General features: G+C 50.4%; 1 protein-coding gene, 1 long non-coding RNA gene and 1 other non-coding gene across 3 annotated transcripts; 1 reads left to right on the plus strand and 2 right to left on the minus strand.

The window, feature by feature from the left end:
* Window positions 1-1344: 1344 nt before the first annotated feature.
* LOC134475749 (uncharacterized) lies at window positions 1345-2496 on the minus strand. The gene is made up of 2 exons (XR_010046979.1): window positions 2254-2496; window positions 1345-2138 (listed from the first exon to the last, which is right to left on the minus strand). It is a non-coding gene; the product is annotated as an uncharacterized LOC134475749 (long non-coding RNA).
* Window positions 2497-2913: 417 nt separating this feature from the next.
* Window positions 2914-13052, plus strand: Cx3cl1 (C-X3-C motif chemokine ligand 1). The gene is made up of 3 exons (XM_003472069.5): window positions 2914-3227; window positions 8560-8680; window positions 10288-13052. The coding sequence occupies exons 1-3, from the start codon at window positions 3158-3160 to the stop codon at window positions 11285-11287; spliced, it is 1191 nt and encodes a 396-aa protein (XP_003472117.1). The 5' UTR covers window positions 2914-3157; the 3' UTR covers window positions 11288-13052.
* A 1219-nt stretch (window positions 13053-14271) lies between these two features.
* On the minus strand, window positions 14272-14408 carry LOC111757463 (small nucleolar RNA SNORA2/SNORA34 family). Its single transcript, XR_002791807.1, has one exon. It is a non-coding gene; the product is annotated as a small nucleolar RNA SNORA2/SNORA34 family (small nucleolar RNA).
* Window positions 14409-24697: the final 10289 nt, after the last annotated feature.

Below are 24697 nucleotides of genomic sequence, written 5' to 3' on the forward strand. Positions count from 1 at the left end.
CAAGTGTGTTTAGGGGTGTTAAATAGCTGACTATATTAATGTTTTTGGATCATTGAACACAGCTGTCTGCAGTCTCTCTGTTTGAATGTCCACTTTGTATTCTTTGATACTGTGATTTGAGCAACTATTTCCAAAATGATAATATGTAATCTACTAACAGGTGATTTCTTACTGTTATGTTTTTTTTTTTTTGTAGTTCTGTATTACGTGTACCCTTACACCGCTTTGTTTTGTTTTGTGTTTTTCTCTTTTTCCTCTTAAATAAAATTAAAAAAAAAATCCTTGCTGTGATAGTGTAGCCTGGGGCTAATACAATCATAGATCTAACTTCTGGTTTACAGGAAATGCATAGATTAGAGAAACAAATCAGATGCCTTACGCTAAATAAAAAATGAGAACATTGTATAACACAATGATGTTGACTCTTCAAAAGGTCAAGATAAGCCAAGTTCCCATAATTTTATCTGTTTGGGAGGCTGATCCAGGAGGATTACAAGTGTAAGGCCAACCTGGGCAATTTAGCAAGAACTTGTCTCTAAATAAAAATCAATAAAGGAAATAAATAAATAGACAAACTGACTGAGATAGAGCTGGAAATGTAGCTTGGAAGCCATGTACCCCCCCTAAAGGTCAATATTGTTAAAAAATGATCAGGTGGTCTGAAATGACTAAAAAGAAATAATCCTAGGCCACTCATGAGCCTACATTGGATGGTGGTTCAAAAAATAAATAAAAGTAAGAAAAGGACTGAAGGAGAGGAGGGAGGTAGAGGAGAGGGAAAAGAAAATATAAAATACATTTTGGGGGACAATTGGAAATTTTAAAATTTGAATCGGTGTTAGATTGAGACAGGAGATCAGGGCAAGGCAGAACTGGCTGCTGATTATGAGACCGCAGTGCACATGCGCAGAGCAGCTCCCAGGTCCCTTCACCGGACTCCTCATGAGAACGCGCAGGTTTCCCCCGGGGCGGCCTAGACCGAATGTCAGCCAGAGGATTGGGGGATACAAAGACAGTTGCCACTGAGTGTTTGCCACTGTGTTTCCTCTCTCTTGGGGCCACCCTCACGCTGTAGGGTGTACTTCTCCTCATCCTTTTGCTTGGCTCAAACTCACTCTGTCAGAGCCTGTTTCTTTCCTACCTTAAATCAAACTTTGTTACCATTTATGCTTATCTTGACCAGTTCTTTGCTCAGGACAGAAAGAACCTAGAAACCATCTCTACCAGGAGACTCCAACACCCCAAAACCTAGTAACAAGATTACAATTAGTCACTGTCAATTTTGTCAGATGTGATAATAGTGTCATTACGAAAGACAGTATCATTACAGTAGGACTATCTAGGGGCAGTGCCGAGTGTCCTTAATTTACTTTGCAATAGTTTGACAAAAATAAAAGAAGAAATAAAGATGGAAAAATGTTCATCATTGAATCAGCAATAGAAATTTGAGAATCCTCTGTTCCACTTTTTCTTCTGTATTATTTGAAATGTTAATAGAAACAAACTTCCTCTGGTCCTGAAGCAGTGTCTCTCATGGCCCTGGCCCTGCAGCCTGGAGTCCCTGGAAGCCTTGAGGTGGGGGTGGGGGGTGGGAGACAAGGGCTTTTCAACTCAGGCACCAGCACCAAGCACACTCCGAGGCTTAATAACAAGTAACTCACATGCAGGCACTGTGAATGTTCTTGGTTGTACTCAATCTGTTAGCAGCTTGGTGTAGCCATTAGCATCCCAGTTATGGGAGGGGAAACTGAGGCATGAGAAGTTGAGAAACTCGCCCAAGGCGATGCCCTTTTTAAGTGGTGGAGTTATGTTTGCTGCAAGGTCTGGTTACTATGGCCAAGTTTAATCTCAATTCATTTAGTTCTGATGAGACTGGTGGACGTGGTCATTCTGATTTCAGCAGGGAGAAAAGCTGGGCTTGGAGCCGGTGGGGGATGATCCCAAGGAGGAAGGAGGTCAAGCAGAGTGCTTGGTGTCATGGCACTATCTGGGCCCAAATGCACTCCTTGTGTCAGTCTCACGCTGGGGCAGAGGTGTGTGGTCTGGGGGTCTTGAGCTTGGGGCAAATCCAGACTCTTTGCCCCCTTGATGAGCTTCAGGAAGTTTCTTGGCTCCCACTTGGCTCTCAGTTTCCCCACCTATAAAACAGACCATGAGAATGGCAGTTTATACACTGGCTTTGTTGTGACTGTTTATGTGTGTTAACCATAAAAGGAGCCGTTCTTTGGGACTGGAAGCTTCCTGGTTTCTTACCTGCACTGTTTGGGGCAGGTCTGAGTATCACCAGTGGACATTGACCTGTGATAAGAGAGGTATCCCTCTTAAGGAGTGTCCAGCCTCCCAGTGCACAGCCCTCACAGCCAGCTATGCTTGGGTGTGGCGGCTGGGGAGAGAGGGAGCAGAAGACAGGCCGTGGTCACTCTGCCCACCCATCATGGGCTGGCTAGCTCCTTAGTCTGGGCTATTGGCTTGCAGACAAATTGGTTGTTCCTCTGGCTGGACTTAGTCCAGAGCAGCTCACTCTTGGTGAGGATACTGCTCTCCAGTTCTACATTCCCAAGGGTGGTGATCCTTCCCAGAATTAGCAGGCTCCCTCTGCAGGCTGGCAGGGGCCAGAGCTGGAGATAGGAGAAGGCGCAAGGCAGGAGAGGAGGCTGAGAGCAGGAGGTGGGAGCTCCGGCTCTCTCGCAGTCACGAAGAGCTTGCCAGACCCAGACTGGGGACCCAGAACTCTGTCTCTCAGCCTCCCAGGCTTTTGCTTATTGTTCACTTAGAAGCCAGCTCCCCAGGGGAGGTGGCCTGTGCGCAGGGGAGGAGACTTGGTCCTTTGAACCCTGGCAGGCCCTGGTCCAGTGTCCTGGAAGGCAGAACGGTAAGCAGCCAGTGGCTCAGACCCCTGCAGCGGCCCCTCCCCAGCGGAGCGGCTGGTTCCTTGGCAACATCTCCAGGAATCCAGCGCCAGGCTCAGGCTTGCTTCCTCTCCCCTCCCACCGCCTGCCTGCGGGGCTGGGGGTGGAGGCAGCCAGCCCATTATAAGAATTGAGAGCCCATTCTAAGAAGCAGCGACACAGCCAGGTGGCCGAGGGACAGCAGCAAGCTCCAACCAAGGCCCCAGCCTCCTCCCTGGACCCCGCGCAGGCCCTCGCCCACCCCAGCCATGGCTCCCACACCTCTGTCGCAGCTGCTGTGCCTAGCTGTGCTCTGCCATCTGATCGTCCTGCTGGCTGGTGAGTGGGGCACGGCCTGGGCATGAGCTGGCAGGGGGGCCACCCTGTCTCTGTCCCTTAGGTCTGACAGCAGAGTCCCCAGACCCACCTGGGGAAAGCAGAAAGGGATGTGTGGGAGGGGGCTGGGTACTGTCCGTGCCTGGCTAGTGAGCAAGGTAGCCGCTCACAGCAGCATGGAAGGGGTGTGGGTGGCACAGGGTGCCAGGTGAGGTATAGTACTAGGAAGGTGGGGTTCAGCCCGAAGGAGCTTCCCAGGGGAACGAGCTTCCCAGGAGAAAGAGCTTCCCAGGGGAACCGGGAGGGAAGCTGAGTCCTCCCACCCTAGGTTAATGTGTAACCTTCAGCCCTGGTCTGGAACCAGGGATAGTTGGGACTTTCAAGGTTCCCAAGGGTAGGGGACCCAAGACTAGTGAAGCTCAAGGTCACCTCCTCTCAAGCATGGGGCCTGTTGCAGTGGGGCTGGTCTGATGCTCCAGTGCCTCTGCCAGTTCCTGCCCATGATGCTGTCTTCCTCAGCTGTGCACAGCTTCCATGCACAGCTCCTACCTCCAGCCCCTTGTTTTTGAGTGCTGGGACCTTACAGGACAAGGAATAGCCATTGGTAAGATGGAGGCCTAGAGAGGGTTAGAAACTGGCCTGAGGATGCACAGCCAGCAGGTAGGGCAGGAGGGCAAGACCTGGAAGACTTGATGCAGGAGAGAAAGCGAAGATTCACACCCACCAGCCTGCATCCACACACGCCTAGAGTCAGCCCTGGCCTCAGGCAGGGTCCAGCTCTCTGGCAGGCTGACTCTCAGAGAGGGTGGCATGTTGCCTCAGGTCATGCAGCCAGTCTAGGAGGATGAGAACCAGTCCCCAGCTTGCAGGGTACCTCCAAAGAGCAGACTCAACAGTGGGATAAAGAGTAGGATAGAGGGTGGGTGGGCAGGTGGGCGTAAGGGAAGCAATTTGCACTGGCTTCCTACTCTCTGACCTGAGCCCTGGGAACAGTGCGCACTGGGAGATGGGGAGTCAGATGGAGCTTGCTTTGCCATCACTTTACTGTGTGTCCCTGAGCAAGGTTTTGCCTTCTCTGGTTCCAGCTTCTGCCCTTTAAAAATAGCTATTGTCTCCTTGGTGATGGGCTCCAGCATCCACAAAGGCATTTTGGGAGAGAGAAGAGGAAAAAGAGGAGGAGGAGGAAAAGGAGAAGGAGGAAGAGCGGGCTCCTTTTACTAAGCTGGGGGGGGGGAGGATGGAGAGGGCGCCTTCAGTGCTTGGATTAGCAGCTTGATACCCAGTTCCCTAGTGGTGGCCCCTGACTGCTGGTAGATAGTGGGTGCTATTTCAGCCTTTCTGAGCCTCAGTTTCTCCGCCTATAAAATTGGGCATTCAACCAGCACCCCCCACCCCCGGCTCCTCAGCAGGGGGCTGGTGCAGGCTAGCTGCATCAGCTCCCAAATATGGGTCTATGGGGCTGTGGGAGGTGGGTGGCTCCATGGTTTTATGTAACAAACCTGCAGATCCAAGTCAGAGCGCAAGATTCTTCTCCCGGCTCACTGACGCATTCACTCCCACTCCAGTCCCACCGATAGGGAGAGAGAGAGAGAAAGAGAGAGAGAGAGAGAGAGAGAGAGAGAGAGAGAGAGAGAGAGAGAGAGAGAGAATCCATTTTAAGCTGCTCTAGTCTCCTTACCTGCAGATCCAGGCCCTGCCAAATTCAAGTAGAAACCCGCTATGTCTCAGTCAGCGAGGCCATTTGTGTCACTGAGTGTCTGCCTGCGCATCTTGTCCATTTACATAATGCAGAACAGGCTTGGGACACCTGCTGTGTGACAGGCCTTGTCCCAGCACTGGGGCCCCATCAGTGGATACAAGGGCCAAAGATCCCAGTCCTTAAGCTGTGAAATCTTGCTGCAAACGGCAGACAGCACACCACACAAATCAGTAAAGGACCTGGTCTGCTAGAAGGGAAAAAAGCACAGTAGTTAAACAATAACAGTAATAAAGTGGAGAGGAGGGAGCTGTGGATGTTTAAATTGGGGGTCAGAGAGGCCTTGCTAAGCCAACAGCACCTGCAGCTTGAGGGAGCTGGGGAGTGGGCGCAAGGATGTCTCCAAGGTGCTGGTCCTCGGGGGACATCTGGCAATTCCTGGAGACATTTTTGGTTGTTCCAAAGGTCTCAGCGTTTCAGGTTCAGTGTTGCTACTGAGGTCTGTCTAGGTAGAGATCCTGATGCCGAAGGCGGTCCTCCGAGACAGAATATCTGGTTCAGAGAGTCAGTAGTGTCACTGCTGAGCGACCCTGTTTACAGAAAGAATGTTCTGGACGCATAAACCAAAATCAACAACAACAAAAGAAATTCATTCTTCCCGGTTTGTCGACACACACCTATAAACCCAGCATTCAAGAGGTACAGGCAGGATTGCTACCTATCAGTTGGAGGCTGGCCTGGGCTATAGAGTGAGGTCAGAGCTGGCCTGGGTGATCTGGTGAGGCCTTGTCTCAAAAAATAAACAAATCAAAAAATTCTGTGCGTGGCGGTGCACACCTGTGATCCCAGCTAAAGCAGGGAAGCTGAAGCCGAAAAATTCTCGAATTTGACCCCAGACCACAAAACTTAGCAACTTATGGAGGCCTTGTCTCAAAATAAAGAAATAAAAAGGGCTGGGGATGTAGCTCACTGTGCAAGTCCTGTTCACTCCCCAGTACCAGGGGAAAAAATGTTCATTCTTGTGACTACTCTGTGAAACGGGTATTATGTCCATTTTACAGGTAAGGAAACAGACACACAGCTTTTAGCACCTCACCCAGGGACTCAGGCCATGGCTACCCTGAGCTACTTACCAGTCCTTGAGGGCCAGCCTAAGGGATGCCTCCTCCCAGAAGCCTCCCTTGATCTCATCCTGTGGCAAGCAGTCTCTTCTTATGATTGCCAAATATTCTGGAGCATGATGTTTCTGCCAGGCTCTGTGCCAGTCTAGATCACTGCGATGTCTAGGAGCTCTGTCAGTTGGCAGCTTGGGAAAGTGGTTTAATCTCTCTGCTCCTCAGCTTCTGCATCTGTGAAGTGGGGACAACAATACCCCCTTTGCAGGGATGTTAATAAGGGCCCTGTGCATGTGCTGACTGTGGGGTCCTATCCCCAGTGGCTGCTCGAGAGGACAGCCCTAATCCTTATGTGCATGTCTACCTTCCATCAGGCTGCGAAGCTTCTGAGGGCAGAGACAGGCCTTGTGCCTCACCCCACACCTAAGGAGACCCGCACAGGGCCTGCCTGTCAAGGAGGAACCAGCATGTGTTGGTTGCATTAATCATGATGACCTCTGGAATTTGTTGGGACTGAGATGCTTTTGATGAATAGTCGCAGGAGCTATGGGAGAGCGCTGGGTTTAAGGAGTGAGCACTGGCTGCGTCAGGAGATGGAGAGGGATGGATGGATGGGTGGATGGGTGAGTGGGCGGGTGATGTGAAATGGATGGACAGATGCAATGGAAGGAGAACAGAGGGTGGAGGGCTGGAGTGGGCAGATGGGTGGCTGTGAGGGAGAGGGATGAATAGCAGGTAGGTAGGTGGGTGTGGTATGAGTAGGAGATGACGGTAGGGGGCGAACGGGTGCCAGGATGGATGGGGTGGGGGTGAGGGACTGGCTTGGAGGAGGGAGGAGGGAGGAAGAGAAAGGACTCATCAGGCCAGCGCCATAGCCTTCTTGGCAGAACCAGCACTAGGACTGGCCAAGACCCTTCAGACACTGGCAGAGGGTAGGGACTTTGGAGACCAGGTGGCTTTGTGGCTTTTTTACAGCCCTCAAGGTGGACAGTCACCTTTCCCATACTGGATTCAGTGGCTTCCCTTCTGCCCACCCCGCAGCCTCTTGTCTCAGGTCATGCAGGGACATCACTTTTCCTGGGACTTCCCCAGGAAGACACCTGCCAGACCGATTCAAGGGCTGCCATCTGGCCCAAGCCTGGGAGCTCTGTGGTTGAGTCATTTTGAGGTCCTGCTGGGGAAGGATTGTGACAAGTCTGCACAGTGACTTTCATATCCTGGTCCCTCAGAGAGAGAAGGCAGCCTGGTAACTTGAGGAGACCCTCCTGCCACCCAGGAACCACTAGGCTGCCTCTTAATGACCCAGCCCAGACTGTGGGCCTCAACCACCATACCCACAACAGTGCAGGCCATGACCAAGGGCATGCTGGGAAAAGGAGGCGGCCACCTAGGAGGTCTGTGCCTGTGCACACGTGCACCTGTATTCAGGTGTGCGTTTGCACAGCTATTTGTGTATGGAATCACATGCCTTGGTGGAAGCCAGGGATCAGTGCGGGGCCTCCCAGGCCCTTAAACTTGGTCTCTCCACCCTACTGCCCTGCAAGTCCTGGCTTCTAGATGTTTGCAAAACCCTCTGGGCTCTAGCAGTTGCTGGACGTAACCTTGACCCAAATCTGGAACTCCAGCCCAGTCTGGTTGATTATATCTATCTTCTCTGTGGGTAACCAAGCAGAAAAAGTTCTGCTGCAGAGTCAGGAGGAAGGAAATAGGATGCAGACAGCTTCAAATGTTTATGTCAAATAAATAGTGTAGGCACCCTTGCCCCTGGCCTGGGGTTTCTCTCTGGTCCATTTGCTGCCTGGCCATTTGCTGCCCTGCCTACTGTACCCTGCTCCCAATCCCTAGCTGCTCCTCACCCCTCTCTTCCCTGGCTCTGGGGACTCCAAATGCCTCTTCCTTCTCTCAATCTCATTCTGCTAAGCAAAGGGAACATCTCTTCAGCAGGGCCCACCTTCCTAGAAGGCAGCTGTATGTACTGTAATTTCACATTTTAAAATGTGTGTTATCTGCCATGTGTGCCTGGTTGTCTGTTTTTCATCATGTGCCACTGGGTGTGAATATATACGTGTATGTATATTCAGTATGGTGGCACACGCCTGCAATCCCAGCACTTAGGAGGCTGAGGCAAGAGAGTCACTGTGACTTCAGGCGCAGCCTGAAATACATATTGAGACCCCGTTTCAAAAACAAACAAACCATGCCTGTGCTTGTTATCATGTGTGCACACATGAAATAGGGTGAGCACAGTGAGATGCAGGTGGACAGAGGTCCAGGTGTGTCTCCAAGGCGGGGAAATCCCTGAATACGAAACAGCCTGGCAGGTGCATACTGTCACTGTCCGTCTTCAAGGGAAAGGAGGCCCAGCAGATTGGGAGGCGGGGGGCGGAACCTCAGGCTAGAAGACCAGCATGTGGGCGTGGCTTCTGGCTTGGGTGGTGTGGCCAGCACAAGCTGGCCTGGGATGGCGGATGGGAAGCCAGGCGGTCCACAGACGCCCAGCTGACCGGCATCTCTGTGGATTCAGGACAGCAGCACGGTGTGGTGAAATGCAGCAATATTTGTGATAAGATGACATCACGAATCCCGAACCACTTACTGCTGGGCTATCGACTTAACCAAGCCTCCTGTGACAAGCCTGCCGTCATGTAAGTGCTACCCTGTGGCCTCCCCAGTCCCCGTCGGGCCCACAGTATTGTCCCAGGCCTCCACCAATCCATGTCCATACCTACCCACCGCACCCTGGGCTCCCAGCCACGGGCCTCGACAAACGTTCCCTTTCCTCCTGACCCCAGGCCACTTGGCTAGCCTTACTACCTGTGCTGCAGCCCATAGGTGAGAAATGACTCCCCCATGGCCAGTGTGGCTGGGCACAGCCTCCCTGATGTGTGACCTGGGGCATCTGTCACAGACGCTAATCTTCCCCAGCCTGTCATGTGCTGTAGCGAGCCCTCAAGTCACTGGATCTCACAGGGAGGTTGTGTGTGGTGGTCTCACAGTGCACAGTCCAGGCTCCAACACATAGGAACAAGTTGCAGCCAGGTAGCCCTGGTCACACTGCTTAGCCTCCACACCTTGGTTTTCTTATCTGTAGAATGGGTAACCAGAAGGGTTAGAGGCAGAGATCCTTATCTCCTTTGGACCACAGAGGAAGCAGGGCCCTGTGAGGACTGGATGGTTGAAATGAACTGTTTCCTTTCTGGCTGTCACTTCCACCACACACTCCAAGCACTTGCTTCTATTTTCTCCAGGTGAAGGGGAAGCAGGAAAGCACTTGAGGGGGACTACAATGTCACCCTGTCTTTCAGAACTTTTCTGGTTTTCCAATGTTCCTGAGCCAGGCACACTGACTTTATGTCTTTGAGCCTCAGTTTACTCATCCATAAAATGGGGATGAGCGTGGTAACTATGCTGCAGGTTGCGTGTGATGTGAACAGTGTATGACATAGAGCCCAGTCAGCTGCATGCCTCAGGGATGAACCAGCCACAAACAGCTTGAGAGGAAGCCGAGATACTGATGAAGCTTCCTCTATAGAGGAAGCCGCTATATATATATGGTTTTAGCTCCCTGGAACTCTCTTCAGGCTAAGGGGCTCCCCTTCGGAGAAGGGGACAGGTCTAGAGGGCACTGATGGCCACAAAACTGAGGGAGAAGAGAAACCAGGCTTTGTGACGTGGGATCCTTTTCAGAGCAAGGACATCCTAGCATGGAGCTCACCATCACACACCTGAAGCCAGAGAATAATACATCTCCTCCCATGCAGGAGATGCACAGCCCAGAGCCCCTGCCTTGATGGCAGCTATGTGATTATTAACACTCCTATCATCTTCAACTTTTTCTGCAGCATCAGTAGCTCTGGACTGAGTGCTTTCTTCATGTAACTTATTTCTTTTAACAAGGAAGTAGGATGATCGGCCGGTCCCCATTGGCCTAGGACTTTTCTGATTTTCCCGCATGGGTCAGTGTGGCTGGACACAGCTGCTCTGACTTGTGACCTGGGCCAGTCATCATAGGGCATCTGTGCCAGTTTTGCTGGGGTGGTTGGTCGGTCCCCTTCGCATGGCAGGCATTTCTATGTCCATGTTCCAGGGAGGACTCAAGTCTCAGCTGGTGGACTGGCCCCAGGCCTCAGGCTTGGGGTGGGCTGTAGGATTGCCTGCCCACCTTCGGTGCGTGTGTGCTCTGTCCTGTACCATGCTGGCCTGGCTTTCTGCTATCTGGTCTTTACTAGGTCCCTGTCTTTCTCCTTTGTAGTTTCGAGACCAAGAAGCACAGATTTTTCTGTGCTGACCCAAAGGAGAAATGGGTCCAGGAAGCACGATGGCACCTAGACAACCGAACTCATGCCCTGACAACTCAGAGTGGCGGCAAGTTTGAGAAGCACGTGGGGAAGCCCGAGACCACCCTGGTTGCCCAGGGGACATCCCAGCCTGCGCTCACAGAGCCCAAAGCCACCGAAGAAAGCAGTAGTTTGGAGCCCACTGCTTCTTCCCAGGGAACTCAGAGACCCACAGGGACTTCACCAGTGCTGCCAGTGAGAGTGACTGGATCTTTGGGGACCAGGCTGTCTCTCCCTTCAAAGGCTCAGGATGGAGAGCCTCCAGCTGGCACAGAGGTCTTCGGCACAACTGCCATCTCCACCACCATTGCTAGGCAGAGGTCTGCTGCCGACCAACCTGGCTCCAGCCCCGGGACTCAGGAAAAGGCTCCCTCTACTCTGGCCCCCTCCATTACGCCCCCCTCCACTGAGCCCACTTCAACCCAGAGCCCTACCACTTCACATTCAACCACTGAAGGCCAACCTGCATGGACCCAGGGACAGACCCCTACTCCAGAGAGCTCTGCAGGCTCCGAGATGGGTCGTGGTCTCACTCACACAGATGCTTTCCAGGACTGGGGCCCCAGCAGCATGGACCATGCTTCTGTGGTCCCCATCTCCTCTGAAGGGACCCCCAGCCAGGAGCCAGTGGTCTTAGGCAGCTTGATCCCCAAGGCTGAGGACCCCATCCATGGTACCCTGGACCCCCAGAGGCAGGTCCTTATCACTCCTGTCCCTGACACCCAAGCAGCCACTCGGAGGCAGGCAGTGGGGCTGCTGGCCTTCCTTGGCCTCCTCTTCTGCCTGGGGGTGTCCATGTTTGCCTACCAGAGCCTCCAGGGCTGCCCCCGCAAGATGGCTGGGGAGATGGTGGAGGGCCTTCGCTATGTCCCCCGGAGCTGTGGTAGTAACTCCTACGTCCTTGTGCCAGTGTGAGCTGCCTACTTGTCTGTGTCTGGTTTTGATTCAGACAGTTGCCTGGGGACCCCCATCCTCATACCCACCCTCACTGAGGGGCCTGGCTGAGCTGGGGGAGTGGGAATGGGGAGGCGGGATCCTCCAGGTGCAAATGGCTCCAAGACCTCAGGTGTGGCCTAGGAGGTCACCCTTGACCATTCTCAACCTATCAGGGCCAGAGAGGGATGGTCTCCAGTTCCAAACCCAAGAACTCCTCTCTGCTTCTGGCTGGTTAGAGGTTCCCAGCCCCAGCACAGAATTATTTATTGAATATTCAGACCCCTCTTCCCTGGCCTGCGCCTCCCTGTGAGCACCATGGTCCTCCTATTTCACAAATGAGCAACCGGCCAGGCCTCTTTTGCCTGTTCCCCAGACCTCCTCGTGTCCCTTGGTCCTGCTGCAGTCGCCAGTCACCCCGGTCAGCTGCGGTGCTATCTCTACATTTCTTCTGTACAGAGCCCCAACCCCTACCCTGGATTTGTGTCTTTTCTTGCATGAGGCTGGCGTGGCATTCCTGGAGTGCTCCTGGTGAAGATTCTGCATGGTGGGCGGGAGATGAGGTCTTCTGGTGGCTTCGGTGTCCTCCTCTGTCTAGCGAAGGAACACTGAGAATGAGGGCCAGGTTCCGGCCCCAGCACCACCACCCACCTAACAAGGCTGGCAGATACGTGGCAATAACCTGTGCTCCTGGGCACTCTGAGACTCTCATCCTAGCCCCTGGATGGGCCTCCCAACCCTCAACAGCCGATCACCTTGGACATTCACTGGCACTTCTGTGGGCTGGGGAACCTGCAGGAGCAGAGGCAACTGTGAAGGCTCCTGCTTGTCCAGGAAGGCTCACTTCCTAGCAAAGTGACAGCCCCAGGTCAGCCCTCACAGAGAGACGACTGAGGAGGGAGGAGGGCAGCAAGCCCCAGGCAGCCAAGGCAGCCCGCAAAAGGGACAGGGAAAAGCTATGGAGCTGCATAGTTTTGGGGCTCCTGTAGCAGTGAGTTTGCTGTGGCCCACACAGCCGTACGCTTTCCTCCTACCTGGGTCCCCTTCCACCTCCATCCACTCCTGACAGCACAGTTCTCTGAGCTCCAAGACTTTGCCCTCTCCTTTGTCCCCCAAAATGCAGAGCCAGCACTGTCTATATATCCTGGAGTCCTGTGTATATTTCTGGAAGGGTCTCCACTCTGAGGGAGGAGAACTGTGAGCATAAAATTCTGGGTTTCCTTTCTAGCTGCTGAAGACTAGGGCAAACCTGGAGGTGGCCAGCACCCCAACCAGAGCTAGACCTGTAGACTTTGCCCCTCAGGATCCCTGGTGACACCTCACCATTTCTTCTGATTGTCCTCAAGAGTGACTGTTGCCCTCCGTCTACAGAGCCTCTCATGGGCTGGGCTGTACCTAGGTACTGGTGACACAGTCCTTGGCAGGTGGCTCCTTAGAAAAGGAAAACAACTCTGTCCCGCAGAAAGAGGAAGTCCCACTGCCTACTTGCCCTCACAGCATGTTTCAGGGTCACTCTGAGAGGTCTGAGGGGAGGGAGGGTCCAAATGCACTTTGTTCTGGTTCAGGTTTTGCCAAGCCAGGAGAGCCTTCAAGGTTGGGACACCCCTCCTTTGTGAAGTCCCCCTGCCCCAGAGGACATGGACAGTGACAGTCTGGGGAGGGCTTTTGCTCTTTCAACCCTCATCACCACTGTATGTGCCATTTTGTATTTTACTAATAAAATTTAAAAGTCTTGTGAATTACATAAGTGTGCCTTCTCTGGGGCAGGCGTTAGGGGTGGAAGACAGAGGAGAGACTCTTGTCCCTAGCCTGCTTGGAGCAGAAGGACAGGAAGTTATACAATTAGGAGAAGGGATACTGTGGACGGAAGTCAATAGGGCTGAGCCCCAGCCTGGCTCTGTTCTGCTTGGCTGTGTGATGTCAGACCCATGCATTTACCTCTCTGGGCCTGTCTCAATGTGGGTGTGAGATTCTGGACACAGAATCCCATGTGTAGCCCCACCCCATGCCCACTGAGCTCATATCTCACTGTTTTAGATCTAGTGACTGAGGGGAAAAACTGGGTCACATTGTCACTGACCTCGACTCACTTGATTCAGATAAGGGTCAAAATATGATTACTTCTTTTTATTGTTTAAAAGAGATTCAAACCAAATGAAACAGAATAAAGCCAAGCGAAACAACAATGACAGCAATAAACAGGTTTTCAAGACAAGGTAATAGTAAATCAACAATAACTACCATAGTACATCTTGTTATCTTCAAAATACCTGTCCAGACCATCAGACATAGGCATGTAAAATTAACCAGCAATACGAGAATGAATTTCAGGTGTGTAACCTCCAATTTCTACTATACCTGTGTCTCCTAAACTGTTAGGTTTTTTCCTTGGCGTGGCAGAGAAGCACAGGCAGAAAAAGAAAAAAGGCAAAAGGCCTTTCTTGTGGGCACAGGAGGGCTGAAGAAGAGTGCAAGTTTCTTCAAGGCAGACAAAGAAGCGTTAGGCTTTTATTCGGTTTGACAGGGGGTGGAGTTTGAAGGAGCAGGCAGAATGACGTTTTGACAGCTGATTGGCGGAATGTTGGGGCAAAAAGCAGGAAGTTCAGTTTTCAAGTTTGGAAGAACTCCGAAGTCAGTATTGAAGGGATGCATTGTCCAGCGCCATGCTGGGCAGGTGGAGCTTCACACGGGTGGAACCCGTCGTGAACTTGTTCTAAGTGGGCTGGAGTCCCAGACTGTATTTGCTCCTTTGTCTTGCATTTTCCTGTGTTTCTCTAAAGTAGCCCATTGCTCTATCTGGGGCGTTTCTTGTATTGGCTATCAGTCCCTCGATGTGGTGGATTAGACTAGCCAACCTGGGGATCCTGGAGTGGTGGAGGGGTGCAGGGCGGCAGCTCACCGTGGCCCCCATGATGGCAGCAGGGCCTTGCAGCATGGCTTCATGTCTGGCCTAGCACTGGGCTCTAAGCTATTTCTTTCTAATAAATTGACCATTACATGTCCAAAGTTCTGAAATGGCTACCAGGATCTACAAAGGTTTCTCTTTAGGCTCCTGTTTGAAACCAGCAGCTACAACAAACTGCTGGCCTTGATTCAGGGCCACTCAAAATGGGATTACTTCTTAAGGGATCTGGAAGTTCACAGCCATGACCAAATGGGAGGCTCCCCATATCCCCCAAGCCCTCCAGTATCCTGGACCACCCCATTTAGCATAAGAGCAGCTATGTGTAGCTACCAAGGTTTGAAACAGCACAAGGTCATAGGTCAAGTTAGCCTGTGGATGTGCGATATTTCATGGATCCTAAAATGCACGTTTTCCACATTGAGACGTGTTTGAAGTTGGCTTGTTATGGTTTAATTGACTGGGGTTTTAATTAGTAGTTTATGAAATATGAGAACATCTTATCAGTAACATCTTAGATTTAATGTCCACATAAGCTTTTATTTTTTAATTAGAGGTGATTTTTAAAAATAAGGAAATTGCTTACATAAACTCAGTTTCCTGTTTCCTCTAAGGAGAGGACTCAGGAGATCTGTCCTCACAAGCCCAAGTCCCCCCACCCCACCCCCACCCCAGGGGACAGTGACTGGGCCCTGGACAGCAGTTGTTTCTGGCCTGGGGAAGGCCAGGATGAAATGCCCAGTTTCCTGCCCCACCCATTCAAGTGTGCCTGGCCTTCCCCACTCGGGTGCCATTTATCGTTGTCTATGTCTTGTTTTTCTCATGATAAGGATATTTTCTTAGGGCCCAAATCTCCATTAAAAGTAGGTCAAGGCAAGACAGAGCGTGATGTGCACATGATTTCTTCTCTCGCTCTGCTGCCCTCCCTCATCTTCCTGTCACCAGATGGGAACCCAGGAGGCCCCTGAAAGAAGAGATGGGGACTTCAACTCTGCCAACCACGGAGCAGGTTGTAGTTCACTGACCTGTGTCACACAAGAGGCCCTCCGGATGTGGCAGTGAGAGGCATGGGGTGGGTTACTAGGCAGAATTTGAAGTCCACATTCAGAAAGGGAGAGGGGCACTGGGGCCTAGGGTTGGGGTTTTATGTGGCCTTGGAGGTGTCCTCTGGATGGGGACCTAGGATGTGTGTTCTTTGTGACTGTCAAGCCACCCATTTGGTGAACTAGGTTAGAAGACCAAACGTTCATACATTTAAAATATCGAGACTGGCCACCCACTGAGTAGTGCTGCTTCCTGGCGGAAGGAAGAGCACTTTAGAAGTGAAAGGCCTGGGTCCACGGTACAGGGTCCGTTGTCTCTGAAGGAGCCCCATGGTGGAAGCCTGGTCCCAGCCCCCTGCACACTACCCACCAGTGCAGGAAGCACTGAGGGGCTTTTCCGTAATGAGATCTGGCTTGCCTTCCCATCCCATTCTCAGGGAAGAGGGAAAAGGAACAGAGTGGGGGAGACCTGTGCTCTGGCTCAGAGCTGCTCCCCAGGGATTGTGGAATATTTGTGTGGTTTTATTTTCTCTTTCAGTTACAAACCTGGATTTAGCCGAAGAAATTCCTGCCACTAATGCACAGTCTGGAGGGGCCCTTTAATATACAATACCATCTCTGGAGGTTTAGAGTGAAAGTCCCCCTCTCCAGGGGGTCCTGGTGGAACAAGCTCAGCCCTCCATGCCAAACACTAATCAGGAGACAAGCAAGGGCAAAACCATGCAAAGAAGACAGAAAGAGAGATTCAAGATCCATCCCCAAGGGGCCTTAGGAGCTTTGGGGTTTTACAGAAAAGAAGGGCAAAGACAGGGGTCACGGCATAGCTGACAGGGAAGGTAACCTTAGCCTAGCCATGATCTGGTCGGTGAGACCCTCAAAACTACTTCTGGGGAGTCTAGAAGCCCCATCTCCCCTTGAGTTCCCACCATGGGGTTGTTTTCCTGTTTGGGGGTGGCCTTATCATGGGGTGGTCTTTAAGGCTTTCCTTTTTCTGGAGTCCTAGGTGACTGAAGATTTAGGACAGTGACTGGGGACTTCTAGGCATCGCCCCAGAGGCGGGAACTGGATGCTGTAGAAGCTGGCAATTGGACATCCCTGCAAATCCTGTTATTCTTAGCTTGGTGTCCTCAGCTTTGAAGATGGATGAGATACGTTAAGTAATAACAGGGCAAATGAAACTCATATAACCAATGTTTAGAAAGACATTCCTTAAGTAATAACATGACTACATGCAGAGCTGAGCAGGGATCTTACCCAAAGTCTAAGGTAATAAAAGAGACTGACATAAAGGCAGGGATGTCAGGCTTTCTCCTGCTTTTAGTAACCCACTGAGCATTTATAGGTCCAGCCTTGAAGTCCCCATTACAATTTTAGATACAATAATGGGAGTCGTCATTGCTGTGTATCCCCATACCAGGCAGTATGCTAAATTGTTTATGCAATAATCGCCATCTTTGTTGGGATGGAAAGAAGGCTCTCAAAGGGTACAGCAGTTGCTCAAGGTCACAAGGCTTATAAGCAGCAGAGCCAGGCTGGGATTCTTAATAGTACAGAGTCCTGAGCCCCACTTCAGACCTACTGCAGTTGGACTGGCAGGTAGGGGCCTGGAAATTTGCACCTTCCACCCGCAGCCCCCTCCCTCTCCCCTCTCCTGGCTCTGCCTCATTCTGCCCCCCAAAGGGGGTCACCCTGCTCCTGCCCCTGAGCTATCAGAATCCCTTGGGCAGTAGCTTCTCTCAGCCTCGTCCCCTTTTCCCTTTACTCTTATTTCCCCTTTTCTTCTCTGTACATTCCCTAAAAGGGTGAGCCCAGACTGAAAAACACAGATGTGAATGGCTGGGAATTTCCAGTGTCAGGCTGAATAACAAGTGCTGAGATGCTGTGCATCTGTGTGTGTGTGTGTGTGTGTGTGTGTGTGTGTGTGTGCATCTGTGTGTGTGTGTGCCTGTGTACTGCATTGTGTATACACCTGCCCAGCTGCTCCTGTGGGTGTGAAAGAGTTCAGGAGACCACCAGTGCCCATTCACTTCTGCTCAATCACGTGCTTTCCTGGATAAACTGTGACTCAGCCGCAAGGACCTAACACAGGTCTAGTGCCAGGCTGGCTTTCCTGAGCCAGAAGCAAAGTCAATCAGCTGAAACATGAAATTCCCCCTTAATCTCATCAAATTGGAGGTGGCACTGTCTCTGGACCCAGGAGAATTCCAGAGCAGTGCATGCTTTGGCAGTGATTCCTTTCTTCTCTTAAGGGGTTCCTGCTATCTTTAGAGAACAGAATAGGACTATTTACAATAAGCATCTTTATTTTCTCATGGTATAGCAACAGAGTATAACATGGTCTCTCTGGCTGCGTGACTTAAGTTGTCTGGGCCTGTGTTGTTCCTTGTATGAAACAGGAATAACTCGTCTCCTGTGTACAGATGTCATGTGATAATTCCCACCAAATGCCTTAAAAAATGCCCAGTGCCCAAAGGACTCTCAGTAAACAAAATCTATGATTATGCAATAGCTGTTTCAAAAAGCCTTGAAACTTTTTATTGCTGTTAGTTTATTTTTTGAATTTTTGAGGCAGGGTCTTACTATGTAGTCTGGTAGTCCACGATGACCTTGAATTCATTATGTATCTCAGGCTGGCCTCAAACTCACAGAGGTCATCCTACCTCAAATTTCCAAGTGCCTGGATTTCAGGTGTGTGCCCTAGTGCCCAACTGTTATTGCACGTTGAGATGAGTTTTGCTATGTTGCTCAGGCTGGCCTCAAACTCCTGGGCTCAAGTGATTCTCCTGGTCAGTCCCTAAAGAACTGGGACTATAACAGGGACTTGAAGCTGGGCCTCAGTTTCCTAGTGGGTAGCTAAGGGCAGGATGGAGTTTGCTACCCCTATCTTGATTTTTGTATCTGTCTCCTTTACTATTTTAAAACTCCGGGTCAGATCCCTCTTTAGCTCTGCACATAGGGATATTAATCACTTGTGGAGTGTCTGTCTAAAAACTAGTACCATGATACAAGGTTTCTTCACACTAAATTAACCTATCATGTGTCATCCCACATCAATACCAAGGATGGCAAGAGTAATTAAAGCATTTTCAAGATTTGCAGGGACAGTGAGATATGGGGACACATGCCTATAATTCCAGCACTCCTAGAGGTTGAAACAGGAGGATCCCAGGCAAATTGGAGCCCAGTCTGGGCAACTTGCCAAGACCCTGTCTCAATATTAAAAAAAAAAAAAAAAAAAAAAAAAAAAGCTGGGGCTACAGTGAAAAGTCCTGGGTCCCATCGGAAGAACAAAAGAAAAGGTTTGCGTGAACACTGCATTGCCAGTTTATTCCTGGAACGGCACCTAGAAGTCTCCTGTCATTGTCCTAAATCTGCAGTCTCCTTAGAGTCCAGGAAAAGCAGAGCCTTGAAGACCACCGTGCCATGAAGACCCCACACACACACTTCCCAAGCAGGAGCAATCATTTCCTGAGAACCAGATCGTTCCCAAGATAACGAGCAGTTAGAACAGGTCTTCACCAGGGCTGGGGTTATCTACACTGTCCACTATGCAGACTCCCAATCCTCGCCTTTGTTTCCTGTTCTATAAAAGCCTAAAGCTTCTATCAGCCTCTCAAAGAGAAAATCTTTAAATCTATCTGTGCTTCCAATGAGGCTGTGATGATCAAGGTCGTTCCTGCCCTTAGTCCCTGCTCCTTGATTGGCGTTTTGGGAAGAGTGGCTGCACCCAGCCCTTCGGATCCCCGGGTCTGGAGCTTTCACCCTGAAACTCTGCCAACACAACTATTGGCTGTACCACTGCATTCAGCTTGAAACAATCTATTTCCATTCACTTTTGTTACTTGATACCCAAAACATTATAATTTTAGGATTATAGTAATGCAGTCTTCCTAGTTTTCAGTAAAATAAGGTGAAGAAATATTATGGTATCACCAAGTAGGTAAGAATCATTTTTAATTAGTGCATTTTTCTTTAAGCTGATGCATGATGTTCAAGTTCAGATAACTTCTCACAACTGCTTTTGAACCACATGTGTCAGACCACAAGGTCAAACCACATGTGTCACAACTAATGAAAACCAGACTAGCAAGAAGACTTGGAAGAGGAAGGGAAGTCTGTAGGTTTTGAAGCCCTTAGAGACTGGGATTGTCGGTCAGTCACTCAGATATTTCTGGGCAACTTACTGCCTCTGGGGCACATGACAGGACTTCTTTTCCTGATACTCTTGGGGTTGCTAGGGATGAGTTCTGCCCAGTGACCAGGAAGTAGAAGTGTGTTTCACAAGGTACAAAGCTGTAACTGCTGAGAGGAGCTGGGCCCATAACACTTACAATCCCAGCTACTCCAGAAGAAGATCACAAGGTTGAGGTCAGCCAGGGCAACTTACCAAGATCCTGTCTCCAAACAAAATTAGAGGGGCTGGGAATATAGCTCAATAGCAGAGGGTTTGCCTAGCCTGGGCAAGGCCTTGGGTTGCATCTCCAGTGCCAAACATACGCACACAAACACACACACACATACACACACACACACACACACACACACACACACATTGCCAAGGGTTGACTCACTAAAGCTTTTACTACCTCTGGGGCAGCACCTGGCAGCATTCCAGAAGTAGCTGGATCCTAAAGTGAAGGTGACTCAGAACTTCCAACCACAGAAAGAGCCCTAGCTTATGTATGTCAACACACAGGGTGAGGAAGAAAAAAATCTTTGTGGTTTTAAGTCAGGGAGAGTCTGAGGTCTTTCTTCCTGTGTAACTTAGCCCATGCTGATGGGTCAGAGAGCCAGGAAGAGGAACTACACTACACTTGACCTAAGTTAACTGGACTGGACAATAACCTGCATGATGCTATAAAAAGGCTGGGGAACGCCCTCTTCACTGAGATAAACATGCTGTTCACACCCTGTCTCCCTCCCCTTCATTCACGCTGTTTGCAGATGAGCTGGGTACCAGTCTTGGCCAGCCAGCTTGTTATGTTTTTTGGAATTCCATTCTATTGGTTTTGCAGTTTCCCTGGTACTCAGGGTTTCAGGAGCCTGAATGCACTTCATAAAGCAAGGGAGGAAACGGAGAATACTAGCCATGTTGGCACCAACTCTTTGCCAGGTGAATGACTCAGCTAGTCTTTCAAGATTCTCCCAAGCCGAGAAGCCAAACCAGGGCATTCCAAGCTGGTGGGCATAGAAGTCAGATGGTCTGTCACAGCTCTAGAGACCCACAAGGGCACTTTCTTTCCACATCTGGGTCTTTCGATAATTATGTCTGCCCAGCTGAGTCCCAGCCTCATTCCCCTGATGCCTGTGCCCCATTTTCACCCCCCCTGAGCCCTCTGTGTTACGTCCTTAAGCTAATCTTCTCCCCGACTGGGACAATTCACTTCCGCACTGTCCTTCTCTGGCCAATGCCTGCTCCTACAGCTTGGACATCACTTCCTCCCAGCAGCCAGCTCTGACTTCCTGGTTTTGCTCCCTCTTGTGGGTACTCACCACCTCTGTGCCTGTCACAGCACTCACATAACCCAGCTATACGCATCGTGTTTCTGTAAGGTTCATGAGGACACAGGCACCCTGTTCTCCTCTGTGTCAGTGGCCACCATAGGTCCTGGAAGGCTTGAAGGTAAGGTTCACAGCCACCCATGTGCTTTGACGCTGCCTGGCCTGTTGTCTTGCTGTCCCACTTGGAATTCATAGAGTCACCTGTCCATGGGGAGAGATAATGTCAAGGCAATGCCTGCTGGGAAATACCTATTTGCTCAAAGGGATGTGACAGCCTGAAAGTGGGCTCGTGTGAAAATGTGTCCAGGCCACTCCTGAGCTCTTCCGAACGGTCAGCAGCTAGTGCATCCTGATAGCTTGGTGTGATGGCACACACCCATAATTCCAGCACTCTAGAAGTCTGAGACAAGAGGATCACAGGTGTGAGCCCAGCCCAAGCAGTTTAACAATTTAGTGAGATTCTCTTTTAAAATAAAAAAAGGAATACAGCTCAGTGCAAAGGCTCTAAGTTCATTCAATCCCCAGTACTGCAAAAATAAATAAATAAATAAATAAATAAAGCAAAACAAATAAAAATCATGGTTCCCCAGTCCTGGCCAGCACCCCATGGGAAAACTGGGTTGTCCTCAGGTCCTTCTTGTCCCAGGATCTCCCAGACAAAAGAGCAGGTGGAGGGGAATCTAGAAACTCTGGAGTCATGTATCCCTGAGTGCCCGCACTCTTGCCTATCTGGACATTTTCCTGGTCCACATCACCTGAACCTGGGAAGCGTGTTTCCAGGGGCTTATATGTTGTCATGACTACCATCAAATAGCTGGAATTGAGACACCATCCACATGGCCCAGACTCCTCTTTTCTGGGTGTGGTAGCTGAGAGAGGAAAGGAGCCACTCATCTACTATCAGAGAAGTTCACTGACCTCGTTATATCGATGTGAAACTTTGTTTGTTTGTTTGTTTTAGCTTTTTTTCCATTTGTGCCAGCAGGACCTCATGCATACTAAGATGTACTCAACCACTGATTTACATCCCCAGCCTTGCTGTGAGCATTTGAAGAGATTTTTAAACAGTATTCTTGCTATAGCTTCAATATAAATTCATACTCATGGGAGCTATATTTTCCACATGAGAGTACAAAGGCACAGGATGCATAAAGAACTTACTCAAAGTCACACAGCTAGTAAGTGACTAAGCCAGCAGCAGCCCTCGGACAAACCAGCTTCAGCATATTGTAGTTATTTGTGCTGTAGGGATTGTACAGACTGGTGTTGTATGGATGGAAAGAAAAACTCATTTGCATCTATCAACACAAATGATTCTCCAAGGTATAATGCTGCCAGATATGAAAGTATAGCTACAATATATGGTGTTAATAAAAAGCTCAAAATGTGCATAAATAATACCCTACAGTTGGCTCTCCATACGTTACAGGCCCTGCATTTTCAAAATCAAACAAGTGTGAATTAAAAATATTTAAAAATTGTGTCTGCACTGAACATGTACAGGCTTTTCTTCTTGTTATTACTCCCTAAAGAAAATATGGTTGACTAACTTACATAGCATTTACAGAGTACTCAGTATCATAAGTAATCTACAGGATGTGGAGTACACAGGATGTAGATAGGTTACCTGCAAATACTACATCATTTTATAGAAGAGACTAGAGCACCTGGAAGTTTTGAGAACCTCAAGGGTCCTGGAACTGATCCCCCATGGAAAGCAAGTGACAGTTGCATATTGCTTAAGGCCATATGCACATAAATTAGTAAAATATGAACAAATGTGTGGCCTTCTGGATGCCAAATTCAGTTTCTAGTACACAAGAGAAGGAGAGGCACATGGGTCTCCAGGAATATGAGTCTACACCTGTACTCTTGGTGGTGCACACAAGAGTGGGGTTTGTAATGCTGGTGCCCACCAGACCCCTTTCCATTTGGTTGATTTTACCTCTGACTCTAGCTCTAGAGTGCCATCCCCACCTCCCACTGTGTTTGCAAGCTGAAGTGACACCCAGGGCCTTTGCCTGAGGTCACCCCCTGGCTGGGCTCCTCCCACTCCCTCACTATCTCTCCAGCGCGCATCTTAATGAACCCTAAAAGGAGGAGAAAGCAGGTACCTCTGCTCTAGCCTGCAGACCATGGGGAGAGGGATAAGGAGGAGCTAGCTGGGAGGAGGGATCAGCTGGGCCAGAATGTCATCAAAGACCTTGAGGAGAGAGGAAATAGGCAGGAAGATGTCCTCCCTCCCCATCATCTGTATACTCACTTATTTTTAGTGATGGACTAGGTAGTTTTAGTTTCATTTAAAAATAGAAGAAGCAGCAGCAATGAGTTGACTGCTGGGTGCAGCCCAGGCAAGACAGAGAGAAGGGAAGGGTGAAGGGAAGCCAAGGGTGTGAAAGGAAGCCGTGGAAAGACTGGACAGCCATGGCCCAGTGTGCTGGGCTCTAGAGGCTTCACGGTGCAGGCTTCTCTCCCGAGGAGTCTGGGGGCTCCTCGTTTAGTCTGAGCCTTCAGTCCCACTGGAGTGAACCATGATCCAGGGAGGACGGAGCCATATGCTTAACCGTCAAATGCAGATAAGTGTGACTCCTCCCCTGCTGGCCTCTTGGCAGTGGCTGGTATTGGATGAGGATGCAGGGAGCCCTGCCCCAACCCTTCAAAGAGTCCAGGTTCACGAGGTTTCTTAGAAAGAGCCCAGACACGTCCCAGGCCCCTGCCGCTGGCCCTGGTGCTGAACACACGCTCTGGGACACAGCGGATCCTTTTCAGTCAAACCATCCTCTGCCCCCTGGCAGGCTGCCAGATGAGGAACAGCAGGCTTCCGCCTCTTCAGCACTCCTGTCCTTGCACTCTGAGGGGTGCAAGGGGTGAGCCTTGAATTGTCCCAGGGCCACTGGGGAACCAAAGGCCTGCCTCTGAAATGACTTGGAATTAGGAACAAGTGCTCATTAGGAAGAGTCCATTCTAGCCATGAATGGGTTTACAGTGGTTTGTGGCACCAGAGGGAATCCCAGAGTCCTGACGTCCTGAAACCAGAGAAACAGAGACAAGTCTACTAGTGAAAGTGAGTCCAAGAGAAGGGTCCTGTACCCGGATCAGAAACAGAACCACCATTTGTCCATTCAATCACTCAGCCAGTCAAGGCAACAAGTACTATTGAGGGCCTGCCATGGGCCAGGGCACAGACTGGCAGCAGAGGGTGGTGACAGCAGAGGCAGGGAGGTAGGGAGGTGATGGGAAGGGGAGGGGTGAGGCACAGAGCAGGACAGGGCTGGTGGCTTGTCCCTTGGTGAATGTGGAACAGCAGGGGCATCTGAATAGAGGAGCTTTCATCCTGCAGGCTGCAGGGCAAGTGTAGAGAGAGGGGTCATGACGAGGTGTGTGCAGCCCTCCATCGGGGTGGGATGATGGCTTCTGGATATATCTGGGAGATGGCACCATGAGCTCCCAACAGATGGGAAGTGGGGGGTGAGAAGAGGTGGTGAGGAGAGCACCCAAATTCCTGGCCCAAGTAACCGGAAGGAAGGGGCTGGTGGGTTGGGAGTGGAGCAGGGTGGGGAGGGAGTCAGAATATGGTTCTGGACTGGGGGCTGGAGGTGCCTGTTTGGCATGCTGAGTAGGCAGCTGGATGCACAAGTCTGGAGTCTGAGTGTGAACTTGAGAGCCATTGACAGATGCATGATATTTTAAGTCAGGAACACATGCAGTTTGCCAGATATAGGCACCAAGGCAGTGATGCAAGGCGAAGCCTTCTAATGTATTTACATTCTTATTTTCATTTCGCAGATGTAGAAACTGACGCTCAGAGAAAAGCGGCTTTGAGCTCAAAATGTCACTGGGTACTGATGGTTGAGTCAAACTCAAAAGCTGGCTACGGGACCCTGTTTGCCTGTCTTCCCTCAGCAGAACAGCTATGCCATGCTTCGCATTTTTGTCTTGTCAGTA

This window comes from Cavia porcellus, unplaced genomic scaffold (genome assembly GCF_034190915.1).
Source record: "Cavia porcellus strain 051 isolate PalLab524CR breed Dunkin Hartley unplaced genomic scaffold, mCavPor4.1 scaffold_4, whole genome shotgun sequence".
NCBI lineage: Eukaryota > Metazoa > Chordata > Mammalia > Rodentia > Caviidae > Cavia > Cavia porcellus.